Source organism: Photinus pyralis, unplaced genomic scaffold (assembly GCF_008802855.1).
Source record: "Photinus pyralis isolate 1611_PpyrPB1 unplaced genomic scaffold, Ppyr1.3 Ppyr1.4_LG2, whole genome shotgun sequence".
Classification (NCBI taxonomy): domain Eukaryota; kingdom Metazoa; phylum Arthropoda; class Insecta; order Coleoptera; family Lampyridae; genus Photinus; species Photinus pyralis.
The window spans coordinates 44,648,570-44,672,208 of NW_022170403.1; the positions used below are offsets into that span (position 1 = coordinate 44,648,570).

Here is a 23,639-nt window from a genome sequence, read left to right on the forward strand (position 1 = left end):
TTTTCCCCCCCCCCCCCCATTTTTATCTAATGTGTTGGTAGCCGTCCAGAAAAACCGATACGGAAGCGCCGCGATTTCGTTTGGAAAACGCCGATGCACAAGAACGCTTAGAAACTGGATGTAGAAAGTGAACATTTATTTCCTTAACATAATAATTATTTGTGACCGCTACAAATTTCACTAAGCTAAGGTACAGAAAATATATTATAATTTGATTTTTTTTCTTTAATGATTCAACCAATACAATGCGTTCATACGTCCAAATCATAACAAACAAACAATGAAGGTTTCCAACCGTAACGGAAACATCATATTGAACAACTAACATCATTAAAGGTATGTAGGTACATACGTACGTAGTAAATAAAAGAAAAAGCTCGTTAGGTGACGTAAGCACAAATATTCTTCGTTCCATTTCTTCGCCAACAAATACAATGGAGTAATTAAACAGGCTTTGTTATATTGATGAACAATAAGAATATTTTAGAATAGGTTGATTAGAAACTCTGAGTTTTAGTCCCTCGTCAATGTATAAATTTTTCCTCGTTTATTTTACACTACGTTCTGGGCACTTCTGTAGCAACTCGTGCTCGACAAGCTTGACACAGTTTCATCAATGCTGTGTTACCTTCAATCGAACGAGTTATTAAATGGTATTTGTCCTTATTCAGACAAATTAATACGGCCCCCGGGCTTTGTTAGTAAACTGCGTAATTAGCAACTTTATGATCAGTAAGTTCGCATGTGAATTTAGCCCTTTTGTTTAATTAATTAAACAAACTTTAGGAAATTCTATCGACCGTTCACTGAAATGCAATTGTAATCTTTACAAATTGTCTTTGATTCGGCGTTTCGCTGACGTCAACTATAATTATATAACTTGTAAACAAAAACACTAATTGAATGTAGTAGGCGTCACAATGAAGTTTTCTCATGAAGGTGTAGTTTACCTGTTTTAGTTTAGTGCAAGTGCTTGAACTTATACATGCCGGTTTTACTTTGCCTTGTTTTTGATAGGTATTATCCGTATGATTCGACTTAATATTTATGTGACCTTCTGCGTGTTTTGGTGTCTCTTCAACGAACAACAATGGTATTTCACACTCTCTCATTATTTTGCCCCATACGGTGAGTTCGTATCTTCGTTCACTAATCCATCATTAGGTACTCTTTCACTAAACGAATTCAAAAACCCCACCCACGTCATTACCAAACACCATGACATACGCACGTTTTATGATTTGATAGCTATAATAGAGGTTAAGCGAATGTTTATTTATATTTTAAGGAACTACCTTGAATATCATCGTCAGGGAGAGATGTTAATTATTAATAGTGACTACGCATGCGTTACTAATTATTTTTTCTGTTTTAGGTAAGGATCTTCTTATCATCTTTATCGATTCCTTGGCTAGTGGTGAGTTTTGTAGTATATATCTTAATGCTTTTTTGAAATAATTGAAACTTGAAAATTAAATTCTACTTTCAATAAGAGCGAATTGCATAATGCTACTGATGATTCGCCATGATAATTAGGTTCTGTGTTCATTTCCTTTATTCGTTAATAATCTCCAGAAGAAAATACACTTTCACTTCACTTTATTATAATACTAAGCAGTTCAATGAATCTTGAATAAATTCCTAGACGCTCTCTTGCGTAAAAATAGAAGTGAGTAATGCAAGATATAGGGTAGGATTTAAGCGTAGGTACATTAATAGTTACTTACATAAAAGTCCGGAAAATGACACATTACTGGCGAGGAAATATTGAAGTGCGAGGCAGGGGCCGAGTACCTACTTTAATATATATATTCATGTATAAATCGGCGATTACCTATTGGTTCGTTCGAATTTAGTCCACTCTCTGCGCTCGTGGACTAAACATCTCACTCACCAATAAAACGCCTCATTTATACACTCATTCAGTCTTATTCTCTCCCCAGATAGCACAGTTCGTTTTATGTACGTCCGTTATTAAGCTGTTATTAGTACATACGTCCTTGGACTAAATATGTACTTCCATCATACGTACAGCAGCACACGTTCCATGTACGTAAGGTACACGTATGTACCGTGTACGTCCATTTATGAGTTATTGTTGTTGCGTAAGACTTATTACCAAATTTGTACATCCATCGTACGTACGTGTTAAGACGTCCTATGTTGCTACAACACCGTTTGTTCAGTGTACGCCATATCTTCGGTTTGTGTTACTATTCGCGTTTACAGTTTACACTGTTGGTAGCGGCGGCTAATTTTTTCGTAGTTGGTAGAACTCGACACTCGTCCCGTTCATATATATAAGAGAAGAATATATATGGTCCCGTTACGTGTTTTACAGGTTCCATTTGTTTAATGCTTTGTTTTGTTGTAGTGTAGTTATTTTATGGATTACACTTTTACAGGTAAACAAATAATAATTGCAAGTAGTTAAAATGAGGAATGAATTTAAATAATTTGTTGCAGGCGTTGTATGAAGTATTTTCGCGGTTTATTTTGTACGTAACCTCAAATTTGTTGGCGGTAATTTTCAGGATTACATCTCCAATTTGTAGAAAAACTCAAAAAGGTATTCCTATAATATATCCTATAATTTAAAAAAATAAATGCAAACACTTTTCAAGTGCGCAATGATCAACAACGTACTTATATCGAAGTACAACAGCCTATGCTTGACAAAAATTGTGACAAAACCGTTGTCCATACACTAGAAACACCAAATCAAAAAGAAATTGGAGTTAAAGATGTTTATAGTAAGTGCTAAAATAAGTTTTTTCTTTTGTACTCCACTGGTTTATGATTACTATTGCAGACCTATTGTTAAGGCTCACAAGAAAGCAAGAGTTATTACAGCTGGTAGTAACGGACATAAAGGAAAGTTTAATTAAAATGGAGACTGTATTATTGAGAAACCATCAGGTTGACGTAGAAACAGGAGATGCGGAATCCATTTCCCTTAAATTTAACCTACCCATTGATGGTGTCGAGAAGCTAAAAGAATTTGAAGCTTACTTCATTGAAAATGAGAAAGCATTTTAAAAAGCAGTGAGTAGTTCTTGAATTGCTGCAAATTTATATACATTGCATTATTAATTGTAGGTTCATGAAGTATCTCAATTAGGAGGGAAGCATTTGTATGACTTTATTTATAGAGCTGGGAGAACATTAATTACAAATAGCTTCGCATCAAGTTCAGCTACTTGGGAAAGCGACAGAAAGAATCTTTTAAAATTCTTAAGATGAATCATTTGTTGATAGGTACATTTTGTGCTGCATAAGGTATAAATACCTAATTATACTATATAACATTTCTTGTAGAATCTGCTATGCATCTTCATAAACAAGCTACTGTCAAGGATGTAGAGGTGGAGATCTCGAAATGGCTTAAAAGAGCTGCAGAGAGGGCAAAAAATGAAAAAGAATAAGTCTACTTTTATCTTCTTTCGACCTAACTTTTAAAATAAATTAATTCATATTTAAAATATATTGTTTTTAGTTTTCACCCAACACTACATCTATATAAGATTTATTTTGAATTTGTATGTAACAGTTAAAATAAAATTTCTTAATTTCTTGTTCCATATCAAGTTAACTAAAAACAATCATTTCTATATTCAACAAACAATGGGAAGCATAATGCTTCAGCATTCGACTCTTCAGTTTTGAGGGAAAACGCCAGACAGCACACGGTCTGTTTACTAAAACGGTTGCCTCATTCGCAGAAGTTTATAGAAATGTGACGTAGCTCTGAATGTAAAAAAAATTAAACCCATATCATATTAGCTAATCAATTTGACATACAACACACAAATCAGCTAATAACTATGCGATTCATTTTTTTACATTTGGAATTACGCCAGGCATTTACAAACTGCTTTCACTGAGGCAACCGCTTTAGTATACTGACCATAGATCAGTCGGCAGCAGCAATCAAACATGACCTCCAGCTTCGGTCCATACTGAATATACATTGTACATACTGAAAGTATGTACATGGTATGACCTAATATAATGTATTATGTACGTACAAAATGTATGTAATGTGGACGTCCAATTTGTTGACAAAAAGACTAATTTTGGACCAAAAAAATCTCATAACTGGACCAATTGTGGACAGGCTATGGACGGAAAAGTGATCAATACAGACGTCTCTTGGACGTCCACTGTATGTCCTTGTGCTATCTGGGGTGGCATTGTTATTTTAGCAAATTTGCTACGTTTAACGAATTTGTTAAGTCGCGTTTAACAAATTGTTAAGTCGTTTTGTTCGTTTGCAATTCTGGTGGCACTTTGCTAGAAGCGAGTTAACAAGTAAGGGCGTGGCTACGGTTTTGCTACGCCATACCGCATGAATGTAGCCGTTTCTTGTCCGTATATTCCGAAAATACGCACAAATAGTTCGAAAAACATTTTCTTTTTGAAAGAACTCCAAGAAATTGCAGCCCTGAATAAATTAACTAACTGCTGTTCTCCACGACATAGTAGCTGCAATTTGGAGCCGAAATAGTTGAATTCGCCTAAAACATTTTTGTAAATTTTTATATTTTTTAGTTATCGTTACTATTATTCTTCACGCTTATCTACTCTTATCTCGTTTGATATGTTTTATGAGTTTATTTTATTTTATTAACTTGTTCTTTTCGGACTTTCATTTTTTAATTCAAGATAAAACAACTCGCGTGCAATATCAGGAATATCTGCTTTTCTGCAGAAAAAAAGGCGGCTGTTTGAGGCAAATATTAAGAAAGATGTTCCTTCCAAAAATGATTTGTAGGAAGCACTCGCCTTGGACCTCAATAATCTCGATGGTACATAGAGATTGGTGCTTATACCTTCGTCCCTATTCATGACTCGTGACTCATGAGCATTTGAATCAGCAGTAATATCCTAAAATTTTGGGTGAAAAATTGACTTGAAGTATTTCTTCGTAGCAAAACAATTTGACGAAAAATCACAAAATTTAATCAGCCATTTTTAAGCACACGGGATATTCGGCATGGTTATTTCCAGAATAAATACCTATTCACAGCGGTTTTAGTATTCGCGAAACAATTTGCACCAAAACTGGACATCGCGGAAGAGAAGTGCATTCGAAATTAGCACATTAGGCAGACAGTTTCGACTCTTCGTATCTAAGCAACCGCAAGTTTGTGGTTCGTCTAAGTACCTTAATAGGGAAAATCAGAAGCGATACAATTTTAACACATTTTTAACCGCGGTAAAATTTTGACGTTTGCGAATTAATTGTTGAAGTATGGACATGTAACCATATTCTAATTCTTTTATTACATGCAGGAAATAATCTGTAAAATATCGTGATCTGTAGCCGTAGTGTGAGTTATTTCACGTTAACAAAGTGCCAACGCCAATTCAGAAATGGCGTAAGAATCGTAGCAATTTTGCTAGGCATCTTGTTACGCTAACCAAACAAAACGGCTACCAGAATACCAATTTTTGTTAGACGTAGCAAATTTGCTCAGTTAACAAACAAAACGCTTAACAAGTGGCACGAGAATAAACCTGATTGCATAAATAACTATTAGTAATGTCACAGAGGCGGCCGGTATCGGTAAAGTGACGGTGCGGCCAGTGAAGTGACAAGCGGCAGGAAACGTACAGCTCTCTGCAGACGGGGACAATAGTGGCGTCCAGTACTAGCGGCCAGAAGTGGCAGCCAGTGAACTGGCTGAACAGTAGGCTTCCACATGAGGGCAGTATTGGCTTCCAGTATTATGTACTTTAATGGTTGCCATTAGTCTGTTCATTGTGGATGTGGTGACGTTTCGGGCAACCTTATTACATTACTGTAATTTAATTATTGTCAATATGATGTGTCTGAACATGGAGGAGGTTGACGAAGAATACGAGAAAGGTGTTGATGAAGCTATAAGTGAAACTGTCCATTGTTTAAGTGATGAACTGAAAGAAATTAACCAAAAACAGGGCGTGCAGGGTGAAAGACTGGGTGGGTCGTAGAGATCGCCTCGGAGCTTCGTCAACAATATTTCGGGAACTTGCCGAGGAGGATCCTCTGGAATTCAAGAGAATTTTAAGAATGGGTGTGGGACAATTTAACGAACTTTTAAATCTATTGTGTGATCAAAACTCTCTAAACCTTCCCCATATAGTTAACTATATGGGGAAGGTTTACAAGTTTTGATCACACAATATATTTCAACCCCCATTTCGAGGAACGATGGATCCAACCCAAAAAAAAAAACTTTTAAATCTAATTGAACCTAAAATTAAAAAAAAGGATACGCTAATGAGAAACGCAATTCCTGCCCGTCCAAAACTAGAGATTGCCTTAAGATTTTTGGCTAGTGGTGACAGTTACCAAACTCTAGCAATCATGTTTCGAATACCAGCAAACACTATTTCTAGTTTTATGCCAGAAGTACTTCCTCAGGTTTGGGACACATTTAGCAACAAAAACACTGAATTAGTTCCTCTCCCAGCAGAGTCCGGCGACGCACTGGCAGCCAGTACCCATTTAGCAACGTCCAATAATGGCAGCCACTAGGTCACGTGACCCGAACTAGCCCTCCCAGCGTCCACTAAACTCAAACCTGTTTGACTTTGGTGGCCGCCAGTAGCTTACTGGACGTTGGAGCGGCAATACCCTTGCACACGAGGACAATAGAGGGATAATTACTGGCCTCCATTAATGGCTAGTACTACTGGACGCCACTATTGTCCCCGTCTGCAGAGAGCTGTAGTCTGCTCTGCCTCTGTCATGGAAATGCGTTTTTCTACTCCTATACTATAATTGATATATTAAACATTTACCACCTGTACTTAAATGATAGTCATTTCGATACAAGTGTTCATTAGGATACAAGTTTACGACCAATATAGAAATGCAGCATCACGGGAACACGACGCATAATTTATGAAAATCAAAGGGCCATAACAATGACAGATCTAAAATGTATTAGTTTTGACAACACTGCTGGGCATAACGAATTGGTGGTTCGTTTCAATCGGCGGTCATCTTGAATAAGTTTGACAGTGACACTCCGCGGGAAAGCGTTTCAATGCACACAATAAAAATATCAAATTTTGAACCGCTTTTGAAACCATCGCATCGTAGCATCATCTCTTTATAGATCATCATAGTCATAGAAAAAATAGTGTAGGTATGAAATTCGCATTTAATGGATATAAAGACACTCGTATTCATTACGAAACTCGCCAAGGCTCGTTTCGTAATTCTCACACTTGTGCCATAATAGACGTCATTAAATGCTCATTGCATAATATACTATTTCGTAATAGAAAAATAAATACTTATGCAGCCTGTTTCACGCAAACCGTTACCTATTTAAGTCTGAAAATGTGCATACCAACATATTATGATCTATCGATAGAAAATATTATCATGATCGTTTTCCCTTCGGTTTTACTCGATGTGGATAGCACCCTGCATTTTATTGCATTTTCGAAATCAACATGAAAATCTAATTCGTTTGATACCACATTTCCCTATACCCAGCATGAAAAGTTTTCAAGTTATTAACGATTTTCCAATTTTTTTGACTTTTGATTGCTTTTCTTTTGAGCTCTGTATTCCGTTGACTTGAATTTCAAAAAGTCTTTCAATATTAACAATACTGACCTCAACTCACTCCTAAACGTGCGAAAACAGGAGATTAAAGGCCGTTGCGCGTTTACCCGTGGTGAAGCGCCTTTCTCGTTCACATTGATTTAAGCGGACAAACGTTGTTGATGTTACTTCAAACATAACGTATGAATCTGGGAATGAAATAAAATATTCTCTCAGGCCGCTTTCTGTAAACGGAAACAAGTCTTTAAGTCGTATCCTTTGCTGGAAGGTTTCTGAAATGCACGTAATTTAGGGTATGACGTCAAATCTGTTCCATTTTTTAATCGGAGCATTGTTTGGAATTTTGAATAAATTCAACAAACGATAGAAGATCTACATACGTTTGACATTTCTTTCATATATGCAAGCATTTAAGACTTTGTTTAAAAGATGGTTCCTACTCATCCACGCCAACTTTTCGTATTCTTTATAATAGGCGTTTGCAATTCGATTTTGCAGGTACTATCTTTTCTTCTGCTTATGCAACAAGCCACTGAATGGACGTGTGTTATCTTTTTCAACCAAAGTAATTTTTTAATGTGATTTTTATAAGCAAACATCACGTGACATTTCCATGGCAATCATTGAATTACGAATAAGCAAGCAGCCCGCTTATTTAGAAATGTATTCCAGTTTCAACGTCAACATGATTTTATTGTATTTCCCTTATTTTTAAATTGCAGGTGTAATTAAAAAAAAATACTATAAGAAACGGGTGTATAATTGGTCTTTAAAGCCCTTGCACGTAGTTTAAACACTTGTTTCATAATATGCTATTTTAAGGCACTGCCTAAAATTTCCATTTTATTTTTTCTAACGATGAGATTGTTAATTACATGGATGTGGATGGTATATATTTTAAATTGCTTGGCGACAACGTCCATTCGATTTAAAATAATGGTCGTTCAAGATGGGCTGCAAGATATATTGTTGATGCTTTATGTATTTACTATATTTCCCAACAAAATATTTTATTGGGTTCAAATATTAACAGCCAACTAATCGTAGACCTTGCCTCTTTATTTGATGATTTCTGAAAATTTATTAAATTCTCTTCCAATGGCCGCTTTTTCGTTACGTATGCCCTCATAAAACGGTACTCTTTACTATTTACGGTCTTATGTGTTGTCTAAATTCCGTCATGGGGAGATCTTTATTAGGGTCAGTACCTATATTATATTATAATTTTGTTTTGTTAGTTTCCGTTGCCAACTAAACTGTCGAATTGTTATTAGCAGTCAATTTTAAAGATCCTAGCGTGAAATCGTTTGATTTATATTTATATTTTTCCAATTTGGTGCCGTTTTATATTTTTGCTGTGTGCTTTTTTTTAAACGCAGCTCCATCTACTATCTTCTAATAATAAATGCGGTATAGTAATGATGGGTCATCCTGTAGTGTCATTTTCAATTTTTTAAGGTTAAATGTGGTCGATTGAACACAAATTCGATCATATTATTTGAATTTAAAGTGAATGTTGATTTGTACGTATTAGAATTTTGAGATGCTTAATTTGTTTAAATAATCGCCTTGTATTTTGTTTATTTTATTGTTCAGTTTTATGGCGTGGCAAATTTGTCCTCAATCCCTGAACGCCTCTCTTTCTGACAGCTTTATTAACTTTTTTCTGTACAATTCCATGGCCTCACGGATTTTTCCGTTTTTCCACTTCCATAGTGTTGAAAATTTAAAGGTGACGATTGGCATGACAGCGGAGATAGAATTGTAAATGTTTCGTCTAGGAAGTCACTACGCCGTACAACACTTTTAGTGCAAAAAACCTGGCAAGAAACGCACAACAAAAAGTACAAACCAAAGTGTCCGAGGATTTTTCTAGAGAATAAAGACCTGAATGGTAGATGAATTTGCTCCATTCATTATCGAGGTACTGTGTAAGTTATTTATATTAAACTCCGGTAATGAGTGACATTAATTTCAATATTAAAGTACAGTTAAAAAAAATATAATAATAAATGACAGTTTAGTTTTAATATTCTCATAGGACAATAACTTTTAAGGGGATTTTAATACATATTAATTATGGTTGTTTAAAAAGCGATATATAAAAAAAATTTCTCATGATCAAAATTGAAATATGAAGTACCTACGTTTTTCAATATATTTCCATGGTCCAAGTTGTGTTGACCCTCAAGCTCTCTCGATTCATCTATTAGCTTTTTTTGGGATATTGGATAATAGAAAATTACTTTAAATTTTTGAATTTTGTTCCTGCAGAAATAAGTAAGCTAGAATTCTTTCTGTTGGTCATGATGATGTAATATATCGGGGTGAAATTACGTATTTTTTAATAGGCAGATAAGGTTAGATTTCTCTGTAAACGTGAGATAAGCTCGTACCGTAAAAACCTTTGATTCAGCTGGTTTTGGGGTGAATGGGCAATAATTAACGGCTTTTAGAATAACCCTCTTGCGGAAGAAATACACTAAGAAATGAGGAACATCGCCATTTTGAAGATAATCACCATTGTAGGCGTTCAAAATTTTACTCAGTTAAGGGGAGATCAGTCCGATATGAAAAGTAAGAATTAATTAAGCTCTGAGAATCGCAGCTACCGAATTTTCGGAAATTGCGGATAAAATTTTTCGGAAATTTCCCCTCTCACTCCGCGCCCACAAACTGTAGCGAGTGAGGCAATCGTTTAGTATACGGACCGTGATTAAGATCTACCCAATTGCTGTTCCAGATTTCAACTGTTTATTTACGGGAAGATCCACTTTTACAAGGTTAGTAATTTTATTGTTAATCAATAAAATTAATTGGTTAATCTCTTTAAAAAAATCATTGTCTTAATAAATCATCGTTAAATCCCTGCTATTACAGTAAACAATCTCAAATTTAAGTACAGTTGTAATGCAACGGGAGACAGCCCGTGGATCAAATAGTTGAGTATACTACCGCGGAAGGAAACTATACATTTAACATTTGCAATATATTAAAATAAATTTTAAAAATGGACCCTGAAATCCCTTCTCTATTCATGCTATATTAGGAAAGTTAACAAATAGTGTCGTTTAAAAATATAAAGGAGCGCGTATAATGATTTTGTGGTTAAGCTCATAACAGTAAGTTAACGGAAAAATAATCCCACCCCTTTTGCATGAAATAAGAAAGCTTATTTCACAGACAAACTTAAACGGATTGGAAACTAAAATTCAAAAGGGATGTCAAATATCCTATCGGCTACAATTCTAAATTAATTTTTCTGATATGCCTTAATTATCCTGTTTTTAGATGTCGTCCTTCGAGAGCTTCTATCTTTGTACACATTGTAGATTGGCCTCGAGATTGGCCCATATTAAACACAATTAATTATTTAACAAAGCTGTAACACCTCACTTAGTATAAATTTCACTATTCAGTGGTGTAAGTATAGGTAATCGGTAAAAGGATACAAACGGTACAATTTAAAATGTATTTGGGATTTCGTTTCACTTTAGATACCGCGATCGGGAAGTGCGGCCAGGCGTAAAAAAGGTACTCAATATATAAGAAAACCTTACATTGAAAAATTTTGCTTACGATACCATTTTCAGTAAATAAAGAAATGCACAAAATAAAACCGACAATAAACTTAGGGGCTTAATTTCAAATTCGTAACGTTTCACATTACTCAACGTATATTAATTAACCCAACACAACTCTGAAGACTCGATGAAGCGAGTGCATTAATTCTGATGAACAACAACGCAGGCCTTCCTCGTTTTAGGTTAAAAGAAAAAGACCATTCCATTGCGTGCCGAAAACGTTCCAGCAAATTGGATCGTTATTTATACTATACGCAGCTTGACTTTTCGTAAAAAGTTTATAAGGTTATTGCATGCAAATTCATGTTATACTTGGGAGACTAAATTAAAAAAAAGCTCTTATGATATTAGAGGGAATTTTAACGTTTCTATAGTTTGTCTTCTGTGAAGAATAATAAGCATAACTCTAGTAGGTTAGGTGAATGAAGGACAAGTACCTATAAGTACTAAAAATTCACTCTTGAATATAATAATACGCTAAAGGGTGCTCATGGAAACCGCATCAGCGTAGGGAAATTTTCATTCGGGGTCATGATATTTAATAAACTGTCAGCCTGACTGTCAGAGTATATACCATTTTCATTTTGTTTTTTTATCTTTTCATCAATGAATTATACACTAGAAAATAGTGATAATGTAAAACGAACAGTTTTGATTTATCAGAACCACCAGACCCCAAATGCTACTTATGAACAAACGACGACACAATTGAATTAATATCCATACTCAAATGATTTGCAATTATCTTATTTATTAATATATAATAAAATTTAAAACTTAAATTTAAATGATTATACTATGTACGGTAGTTTTTGTTTACGTGTACATTTCAACACCAAAAATCAAATTTTTTTAACACGGACATTTTCGATTGAATATGATGTCTCCTCGGATGTCCCTTTTAGGTTGAACATTAAAGTAATATGTAAGTGCTTTTTTGCATTCCACCGTAGTTTACTAACGTGAAAATGAATACAAACAACATTGGATTCTTATTAATCGCCTTCGAAATCGGTATGCTTTCCGACACAAAATAATGACTGCGTATCATCACTCATCGTAAGGGGCGTACGTCGCTCTATATATTTATCCCCGGAACAATGTACCACAGCCGATAATGAGTGTAAGTCAAGCAATTTGTAATTAAAGAACTTATTTTTTTCTCGTTCGTGTAAAAACCTGCGCGCAGTATTAAACTAGTGACAGTAGTTTGTTCTTTCATATTTTGTCTTTTACGAACTGCGAACGATAGTCAACTAGACCGCTATGCATTACTCCTTAAAGTGTTTAAGATGGGGGAAGTCCTAGTCCAGTAGGCGTTAAGGCTGGACAGTACATACAGAACGGAGTATGTAAAGTTGCCTATTCTCAATCCCCAAATTTGGTTATTTATAATATTAATTTGTGTTCGATGGTAAAAACATAAACTTAGTCCAATTATAATGAACATTTTCTATCTGTATAAAACCAGCCACCCGGCGGAAGCTATCTTTTAGCGCTTTTTAGAAAAACTTTTAAGTTGTTTTTCCAAGATAACTTATCTATAAATGAAGTTGGAACAATTTCCAAAATTAAGATACGTTCGTAAACTTAATATCTAGGCAATAACGCCAGGAAAATTTATTTCCTTTTTTCTTTTCCAAAATATGACACCCTAACAGCCCTCGACGTTGCCCTTAAAAAAAGATTATTTTAAAACATTTTAGTAAACCCCGGCGTTATTGTCTAGCTAAAGCATTCACCTTTCACAGGAATATTCGACCCCTTCTTCAACTTCACTCAGAATTAAGATATCGTGGAACGAAATCACGCGTTTTCGGGCAACGGAACGGGTGTACTGTCCAGCCTTAAGGTGGTAAGCCAAAATGTAAAGATCTTTATTAAATGAATTTTATATATTTCGGTTGGCGTTGCAACCTTCATCAGAAACTGAAAATATTAATGTGAATATTCGATACTACCGATTACAAGTACTTACAATTTATTATATTGGTCCGAAACTGGTGATCACAACATTGAGTAGACTGATTTTGTAATACATTACTCTTATAATAAAAAAGTTGGCAACGATGTTAAAAGATTATCTTTTAACATCCTTGTCAGCTGTGGGTGCAAGAAGGCTGGTATATTTTGTATCATTGTCCGTGCCAACTGCCAAGGGGGCTGTTTTATCTCTCCGCCAATCCTGAAAGAAGATGAAGAGGACGTAAATGATCCTCATGGAGAGGAATTGTACATGAAATGGACATTATCTTCACTCGCAAAATTTAACTTCATTTTTGTTGTAGGTGAACTGTGGAAGCATGTTACACCACACATGTCAATGATTCTTGAAGGAAATGTAATTCCCTACAACCATGGTTAAGTGAACAGGCATTGAGCTCGAAGAAAAGTTCGACCGAAAACATGAGTTTTTTCAAAATTTCTTACCTTCAAGAGCCCGTAGCTGAAAAACGATTCGTTTTTTTAAAAAATGTATAGAAACAAAGTTGTAGAAAATTTTATGAGCTTCTATTTTTGATAATAATTTTTTTCTACTCATATTAAATAATAGGTAGAATACTGATGCGTTTTTAATTGAGAAAGTTATCTATTATTCAATATGTTTTCATTATTCAACTGTTGTCAATCGTATTCCGAGTTTGTCATTACTCTTCAGCTCACATTGTAGGGTTGCCTTGGAAACATGTGTGTAGCAAAAATCAAGATCTCGGATCGTGATAAATTCAGTTGTCAAACATTAATGCCAATCAAACAAATTACGAGAAATCAGTTTTGTGAAAATTACGTAAAAATGGACAGTAGTGCAATCATGATGAGCAGTGACGACGATATAATTCTAACTTCTCCGGATTTTACGTACATTGCTAATTTTGTCAATTGTTTGATGACAAAATAAAACCATTATGCATAATGTTATTATTACTGTAATTATTGAATACAAGTAGAAAAAGTATAGTATTTAACTCGTGAGAAAGGCATTATTCACTCAGATAAATTACGCCACTCGTCTTCGACTCGTGGCGCAAATCTTATCTTCGTGAATAATTGCCAACTTTCTCACTCGTTGAATAATATACTATTACCACGACCCACCATTTTCGAAATATAGCCGAAAAACAGCAAAACTGTACCTTCAACCCACTCCCCTCCCCCCGGCGGCACCGAAACTTTATTACACAATCATCAGGAGACCTTCTACCATACAGTCCCGAAAAAATTGGAACTACACGAATTATTTTTTCTATATTTCCTAGAATGACTGGACTATAACGCCCCCTCAGTTGTTTACGTTACAGTATTGTTAGTGGTTATTGTCGAAACGGTGGTCTACAATTGGATCTTCAGTTTCGATTAAGTGTAGCAGAAAGTGTATCTTTGTTTAGTCATAACCAATAAGCAAAGGTAATGTGTTAGGTATTTTTTAAATATTGTTTTTTCACTACTAGCGTCTGATGACATGATTATTAACCTTTTTTCCACTTGTAAAGTAGGCTTTCTCGGCAGTTGTTCAAAGTGGTTAATAATGTGGACATTATTAACCAGTAGTCAATAATGAGAACTGTCACGCTGTCACTTTTAGAAAACACAACCCGAAATTTCGCTCAATGAACGTTTAGACAAGTTCTCTAAAACGAATAATTGCCACCATTCGCAATTTCCAGAGAAATTACATACCTAAAATTATCACATTTTGAAAAAATTCGAACGAAATTACTCTTTGAAAAATCTCAATGACAAAATACGGCCTGTTTGACTTGTACTTCCACGTACTTGATTGACATGTTAAATTAAGAAACAAATAATTCTGTCCAACCGTTAACTCTCTTATCAATATAATATGTTAATTTAGAGGATTTCAAGTGCTAGTAGTGAAAAAAATAGTATATATACCACGGTAGAGAAGTCTATTATTGCCTTCGCACCTTACACCCCTCGGCGCAAGCGCCTCGAGATGTAATCTTGGTGCTCAGGCAATAATAGTGGACTTCTCTACCTTGATATATAATGTACTATTCCCTCTCATATATAAAGGTATGTGATTGGGGTATATTTTATACCATCCCCACTACTGCATATTTTCAATGCGTCAATTTTAACGTAGATAATGAAGTTTGTGTAACTGATTAATAGCTTAATTTTCTTATACATATAAATAGACTAACATAAAAGACGCAATTTATCTACTTGCGTTTTGTTCTGTAATAAACGGTTTCTTTCACTTTGGCATAAAACGCGATTATTTACAGAAGTAGAATTAGAACGTCTTAATTTTAAACACTTTTCAAATCGATGTAATAGAAAGTTTCTTTGCCTAAATCACCACCTCTGGGTCGTTTTAATTACCATTATTAAATTATTTTTGTTATCCTTATTCAGCTTAATTAATACCTTATACCCAAGGATGCTATATAATAATATAATAATATATAATATTCTATAGCATCCTTGCCTTATACCATCAATTCCATGGCACATTGAGTTACATCGGGAACTTGGCGAAGAAAATTTTCAAAGACGCGGCACTTAAAGTCAATGATTACGTGGGAAAATTTAGGTAAACCCAAACCTTTTTTAAAATTTATAAAGCATAAAGATGATCCTACATTTATAAGTAATGCTCAATAATCGACACGATGTGCATTATTATGCAACCGAGAATCCTCATTGGGTCTGTGAAGTTCAACACAAAAACCATTGGTCCGTTAATATGTGGGGAGCCATAGGTACTCCACAACCTTATATTTATGTAAATGTTTTTGTAATAAACCTTTAAATGGACGTTTTTACTTACGTTTCTTGGAACAGGAGTTGCCGGTATTACTGGAAGAAGTGACCCTTAACGATCGTCAAAATACAAATCCAAATGCATATTTTAATAGAGTCCACGTTGTTTCACGCTTCATTTTTTAGCGCTCAGTTCCATCTTCCATAATTTTACGAATAAATCATTAACCTCATGTCTCTCAAGTTTGAATTTCATGTTGACAATAATAGATTATTAAGTTGGGTGGAGAATGCTACATTTGAGAAGACTCGGGGGTTTTTATTTTATACCACGCCCACCACATGCAGTTTAAATTTACACAAAGAAATCTTTTTATATTGAGACTTAGCAAATATTCCCAACACCGGTTTTCATTTTACTTTTTTAGCATATTAATTAAACTTAGAATAACCGTGCAAAAGCGAAAATAATAAAACCTTTTCGTTCGAGAAGTAATTAAAACTTTGCGCGTACATCAAGGGGATAGTTCAAGTACATTTTCGGTCATGTTCATAAAATGACTACGTATAACCGCTAAAACAATGTAAAGTTATATAAACATAAAGAATTTATAGCCCATACTAGGGCTAGAAGTAGATGTCATTGAAGAGTCCGTAATCGTCATCGACGTGCCAAAAAGGTGTTGGTACACGCATGACAGGCCGACACAACGCATTTCCGTCATAGAAAAAGACGAGGTCTCTGTCCTACTTTTGGTACGGGATACACAAAGATATGGAGGATTATATCCGGAAATGCAGAGACTGCCAGCGATACAAAAAGCCGAAGGACTGCTCCAGACTCCGGTGATGCAACAACGCTTCGCGATGTCATCTCCATGGATGTTTTTGGACCTCTACCAGAGACAGACGAAGGGTAAGTATCGATGGACGTTCATAATAGAAGATACCCCTTCCTTCGCACTGGATAGAGACAGTTGAACTCCCAGCGACGTTAGACGAGACTTGAGGCATATCATGCAGAGTGAGAACTTCGTGTTGGATAACACACGTTTGCTGTTTAGAATCAGCGATTATTTGAGACATGCGAAAAAGATGCACAAATACCACCAGGATTATTATAAAGAGATTAAAGATTCTAAAGCATCGCCAGGATCAAGTTACGCTGTTAGCGACTACGTTTGGGTGAAAATACAACCTCTCAGGCAGCGCAAACATGGTCACATAGCAAAATTCGCAACTAGTTGCGATGGTCCTTATCTCATCATTAGAAGGAAAGCATCTGTCACCTATGAAGTAGCAGCTGTCCAAGAGCGAGACCTTTCTTTAGGAATATACCATATCACTGGTCTGTTATTAATTTCCCTGAGCAGGAACCGGAAATAGTCGGATTCGGTAGTGGTTTCTACAGGAAAGCAAATGCAGGAAAGCGACAAAATACTCCCCCCTCCCCCCCTTCTACGATAATTAGTGAATCAAAAAGTAGCTACAAGTTTACCTTAAAAGCAAAAATTAGACGCTCTGAATGCAAAATAAAGTTACGAAAATATCTAAATTTAATACGATATTTACAAAACGTAACTGGAGAAAATGCAAAAGGCGGAAATATATTTAAATACGGCTACTTTAAAACCAAAGGTAAAGGATGCATAAAGATTTTACGTTTCGGTTAACCAAATCGGTCGGCGTATTCGGTTATCTATATCCATAAATTACAGCTTTTTAATTAATTGCGTCCTTACCAGACGTCTTAAAAATACGGGACCGGTGTCAAAATTCAAGTTTTTTAAGGGCGCACGGATGTAATCTCCTCTTAATCGGTGGCTGTTCTGTAACACATTCAAGTAATTACGGTTAATTATACGTGTTCAAATAGTCGGAATGAATTCTCCAAATTCGGCTTTTGGTCCTTGAAATGTGACGTAACCACGTTTCCACAACTTTGCTAGTTTAATGCTGGATTTTCGTATAGCATTAGAAAAATAAAATCGATTAATGTGTAATTAACGAACCTAAAACTTAATGAGATTGATTCCTTGGCAAGACAGCTTTTGAAGACTATAAAAACAATTTAAATATTCATACGGGAAAGGATTCAAATGGCAAATTACATACGGCCTCTTATATTTCTTAACTTAACCCACTAATTTCTACCTTATGTTTCCCACTTCTACACAGAAATACATATTTTCGGAGCCATAATTTTCGTAACGAGGCGCACAACTTGAAAGGCTCCTTGGTACTGTGTGATGATCATCTACAGAGTGATCACTAACTAAAACTGGTAATTTCAACGCGGAAAACAAGTGCTTCGGTACAGCATTTACACGTACTCTCGTACGTATTTTCTGGCTCTCGTGAGATAGTTGGACTCGAAAAATGAAGTGCTCACCAAAGTCCGTATTCAACGTTGTTTTCGGAAAATCCTGTTTTGAATTTTAAAACAATGTTCGAAAGTTCTTTACTTACAAAATTGGAAGTAATATAAGTAGGCACTAATGGAACGATAAAGCAATTTTTCTCTTTGGGTTTATTCATTTCTATAATAGGAAAAGACACAGACAGACATTAGACTTATTAGAGTTATTAAGTATAAGTTTATTATTATCGAGATAACAAAGGATCCATGCCAATTTTACTAGAACATTTACGACTTCAATTTAAATTTGGCTATCAGCACCGTCAGCAGCAGCGATAATTATGGTACCTATAACAGTACAATAATTACCGAATATTGATCCCATCGAAAACCAGCTGAATATAATGTTATGTTCAAGTGTCTCAAGCACACATTTCCAGTACAATTGGCACCATTAATTATTTATCTGACCGAATTGAATGAATCAACTGTGATTTGGAAGTTCATCGTATTTATCGCGAATTTATTTGCGACTGATATTGATCAATACCCTCACTGAAACGTTTTTAACATCGAAAACATCGTCAAACGAACCATATTTCTGCGAATAATTGGAGCAGATATATTTCGCTCAAAATCGAATTAGTAACTCCGTACGGGGCGTAACGATTTTCAATTTGCTTACGTAGTTTAATTTGCTACATGGAGTTGGTAGCAGTCAAAAATGCTCGAAGTACCTCCATAAATCACAACTCAATTTTACGAAAGTTTGCACTAAAGCTAAACTTTTTGTTTATATTCATCGCATATGGCATTACCCACGCAATATGTAAATGTTAGTCAAGGCATTTTACCAAAACACATTCCACATTCTCTCTAAAAAATTTAACATGCTTTTCCTTCATGCCATTTTTGTTTTAGTGTCGTACCTTGGAAGATTTTATACATAAATGTAGTGAGTGCCCTCTACGATATTAAAAATTTTTGTTTCACAATTCGTATCACAAGCAAACTTGAATTTCTTTCTTAAAATTTTATTAAGTTCTTTTATTTCAAAAGTTTTGCAAGTGAATAGCTAAACATTGTTATTTTGCTATAGGTATGGTATGCATTTAATGCTATAGTGGGAACTTCGGAATTTACCCCCTCATTTACACAACGTTGTTACTCAAATTACAATTATTACATAAAAGGAAACCCATCACAGCATGAAGTTTAGATAAATGTGAGCAACGATATGCAAGTATTGTAACATGACGGTTGATCTGTATCGCTATTGTCACGAATACTCAAATAGGGCTTTCCTATTTTATTTAAGGGTTTTGAACTTTCTTACTTTGGCATCATATGGATTCTTTATCAAATTTCTGTAATTATCTCGGCTCGCTCGTAACGACAAACTGCACAATTACTTGCTGTATAACTTCTCCTTTTTCCTGTTAATTTTCCTCCAAATGAAACACCAAATTACCGTAACGGTTTGAATATATTGATTAAAAATTTACGGTACTCTCTCTCAGTAACATTTCCTGTTTTACAACTTTTCCTTAGGAAATTCTAAATAATTATATTGCAAAAGAAAAACGTGGCCAACATATTTTAAATGAAATATTCTTAGTTTACCTTAGATCTAGCAACAAAATACACCATGATACCTCATTTTTACAGAAAATATTCATTTTTCCATAAACAGAGTGGACACCTGAATTTGGAGATAGTATTTTCTATTGAACGTCAAACTAATTGAATTTCAAATGACAAATTTACTTTCTAAATTCTAAGTATTCAGAATAATAAGAGATAAAATTACGAAATAAAACCTTATAAGCTTCAGGTTGGACAATGATGCTAACACAATAATACGGTTGGAAACTTTCTCATTACAGGATCGAAGACGAAATAGAAGAAAGGTGGTTTTTTTAAATACGACATCAGGAGGAATTTAGCAGTCAAGATATTATTGTTAATACAATGATTTGGATGGTTTATTTCGCAACCAAATCAAAATGTCTTTGATAGCGTAGCGTCGTATTAACGACTTTTATAATTGTTGATAAAATTATTATTCTTACTTGGATTAACGTTTTCGTAAATTCAACGATTCAGTAACTCAACAGAGAAGTTCAACACCCTTGTTTATTTATGGATGGTAATTTACTTTAAACAATTCCTTGGCGATAACAGGCATACTCGTACAAATATCACGGCTGCTTGTTAAAAAACAAAACAGCAAGTACTAATAAACGTTTAAAAAAACTGTAGATTAAATCTAAGATGTTGTAAAACCTATTACTTCAGCGTTCTAAAATGGAGGTGTTCACAATATATCAAGTATCAAGTGAAAAAATTTGACATGAAATCTCTAACCTAGGTCGTAATTCGGACTCGATTAATCACAAAACCAATCATTTACAGACGAAACAAATTTATTCAACATAAAACAATCAGGATGAAAGAAAAACAAGCACTCAGGGCCAACAATCATGTACCACGCACAACCGATCGCATAGAATTAAAGCAAATCTTAATTATTTTAAAGTGTCAATAATTCAAAATTTTCGGTCAATTGCGATTTTTTTAAACGCAACACAAACACCAAACTTCATAGACTCTGCTTCTTTATCTTAACTTGAATCGCGATTTTAATGAACTGCCTTTCTTGTAATTCCAGTTATAGTATTGACCCTTCGATGGTAGACAAAACCCCCTTTAACTGGTAACTTGAAGACCTTCTCTTCGGCGACAAACGCTCTATACCCAACAGCACAACTAAACTTTTTCGTAAAGAGGTAAACACAGGGGAAACACTTCCGTTTAGATTGATGTCCAAAAAAGCTCGATTTAGATCTACCAAAAAGGGCCACGATTAAATAAACGCAAAAAGCCTCCTTTAACGTCCGTCGCTTCTAATTATCAACTGTTTCCTTTCTTTGAACTTCCGCTTCTCAGTCCTTCGTCAATACTGTGTCGTCGAAAAATCATTCTGCGTCTTTGAGAAATCATACTGCACCTGTGCTTATTTAACGGCGATAACACATCCTTATCTCGAAATTTAATTGAGATACGCAGCGATAACAAGTCTTATCGCAACGACCGGAGATAAACTTTTACCAAAAGAATAAACTTATTCCTTAGATTTACAATTAAATAAACGAAATTTAAGGCAACAAGTAATAATTCTAATACAAACAAAATCGACTTCGAAATCGAATGACATGATCGGCAAAAAAACATCACATTTAACGTGAAAATAAAATTGAAATGCACGTACAGGGTGACCGATCATTACTGCAGGTGCCGATGCCAAACAAACGTTTATACAGGGTGTCTATTTGAAACCCCACCACGGATTTAGCGAAAACCACTGCTTAAAGGAAAAAACGCCGAGATACTTCAAAAGATTTGTCACGGGGGACAACTTTTTAACCAAAAACTATTTTACCCCCGTTCACCCTCTGCCCCCCAGGGTCATTCCCTTAAATCTTTTAAATGACAAGTGGTGTCGAGTAATAGCTTGTTTGAAAGGTCTTTCGAAATCCTTTATTTTAATAATAATAAATGTCTTTAATAAATACCTACGTTAATTACATATAAATGTGTACAAAGGGCGAGATTCAGTAATGGAATGAAACATACCATTTCTGCTCTTACACCTAACCCATGTGATTCCGTTCATTAACAGAAAATAAAAAAATTAAAAATAATATATCTAGCAAAAATAAACCTCAAATTAAATTCTTAAAATATCATTTAGAAGAAGATTGTTCCTGCAATAACCTCGATATGATATCTAATCTAAATTTTGACGTTTGATTTTTTAAAATCGGTCGATTCGTTTTCGAGTAAATTAGAAAAATCTTTCCACCCTCCCGACTAGTGTGTAAACGATTTTGGAAGTTAAATCTGAATCAATAAATTAATTTTCACTATCCCAAGATTGTCACAAAGGTAACTAACAGCAAATTAAATTCTTTCTTTCCCATTGCAAAAAATAAATGATATTTTCGTTTGTTTTTGTTTTCTATCTGAACAAATTAAAATAGGTCGATTAAATAAATTAAATAAAGATGTTTGTAATTGTCTCAAAAACGAGTCGATCCATTTTTAAAAATAAAACGTCAAAATAACGGACTTCGAAAGACCTTTCAAACAAGCGATTACTTGATGCCACTAGTCATTTGAAATGTTTAAGGGAATGTAGGGGTGAAGTAGTTTTCGGTTAAAAAGTTGTCAAAATCCAATGCTTATTATACCCCTTGAAAATTTGGTGGCACCCTCTTTTATGATCACAACATAACAGATTTCTTAATTTTATTGTTAGTACATTAGTTCCGGTATAAGCAGAACCTCCCAGGTTGCCAATCGATGAAATTGGATATTTGTGGTAATAAACCCTTTAATGGCGTTGGTATGTTCTAAAGTCGACGACTACTTGATGGAAATGAACATCCAACCCGATAAACAATAACATTGAGATTGAACCGCTTCTAAACTAATAACCCTAGGAAGCTACGTGACTTTGTGAAATAGGACAAACAGTCCTTTTGAGCTTATCGTAGTTTAAAAGATTTGCATAATTTCCTAGTTCGCAAATACATGGAGCGTCATTACCCACACATTATTAAATTAGTCGGTTTCGACGGTTTTGCCAACTACATTCTATTGACGTAGTAAATACAGAAATTGAGGTACCTAACCGATATTGATTGAATGTCTTTCTGAACCCACATCGAATGACAAAGTGTCCCATAATAAAAGCCAGCCAGCCGCAATTATGTGGAGGATTATGTGTAGGAAACGTCGATGCTTGAACAGCGATACCCTTATATAATCCCTTTAAGTTTACTCTAATTAATTTGAAGATAGTTTTGGTGAATTGATAGATTAATGGCTCAATCATTTTTAGCAGCTCGCCAACGATTAGCGATGGTATTGTAAATGAATTAGGAACTAATTAATTATTCATTACAAAATCGATATATTAGTCATTGCAGTGCTCGATTAGTCGTTTCCCAAACTACCTTAGGTACGCTTAGCTATACTAGATATTCAGTAATTTATATTAGGGTACTTACTTATTGATTCAATAATTGCACAAACTAATTCAATTTGCAATTATTACAATCTAAATAGCAAAATTGTCGCGGACAGACAGACAGTTTAACTAAACGATAACGTGCTAACTGCTTAGAATAAAACTTTTACGGAATGTTCTAGCGACATTAAATAAGCCATTAGGTTCTCGAAGGAAAGCCCAAGCTGTATTTACGATCGAATTTTTTGTTTCACAGAGCCTCTCTCGTCTGTTTATCGGACGAGTAATTTGTCGTTATAGTTAAACTTACCCCAATAAATTCAAACAGTAAATTCTAAGGTCTGAAACACCACGTGCCATTACCTA

The 23,639-nt window shown here is 34.8% G+C and overlaps 1 protein-coding gene and 1 long non-coding RNA gene across 2 annotated transcripts in view; both read left to right on the top strand.

Moving 5' to 3' along the window:
- Positions 1–1,439, top strand: part of LOC116164627 (eye-specific diacylglycerol kinase-like) — a 60,949-nt gene extending 59,510 nt beyond the window's left edge. Inside the window, exon 3 of the mRNA XM_031478828.1 lies at positions 1,376–1,439. Coding sequence (XP_031334688.1) covers positions 1,376–1,379 — 4 coding nt within the window. The 3' untranslated portion in view covers positions 1,380–1,439. The remainder of the gene's footprint in view (positions 1–1,375) is intronic.
- An 866-nt stretch (positions 1,440–2,305) lies between these two features.
- On the top strand, positions 2,306–3,207 carry LOC116164628. Its single transcript, XR_004143953.1, has 5 exons — positions 2,306–2,405; positions 2,467–2,569; positions 2,625–2,753; positions 2,813–3,045; positions 3,100–3,207. It is a non-coding gene; the product is annotated as an uncharacterized LOC116164628 (long non-coding RNA).
- Positions 3,208–23,639: the final 20,432 nt, after the last annotated feature.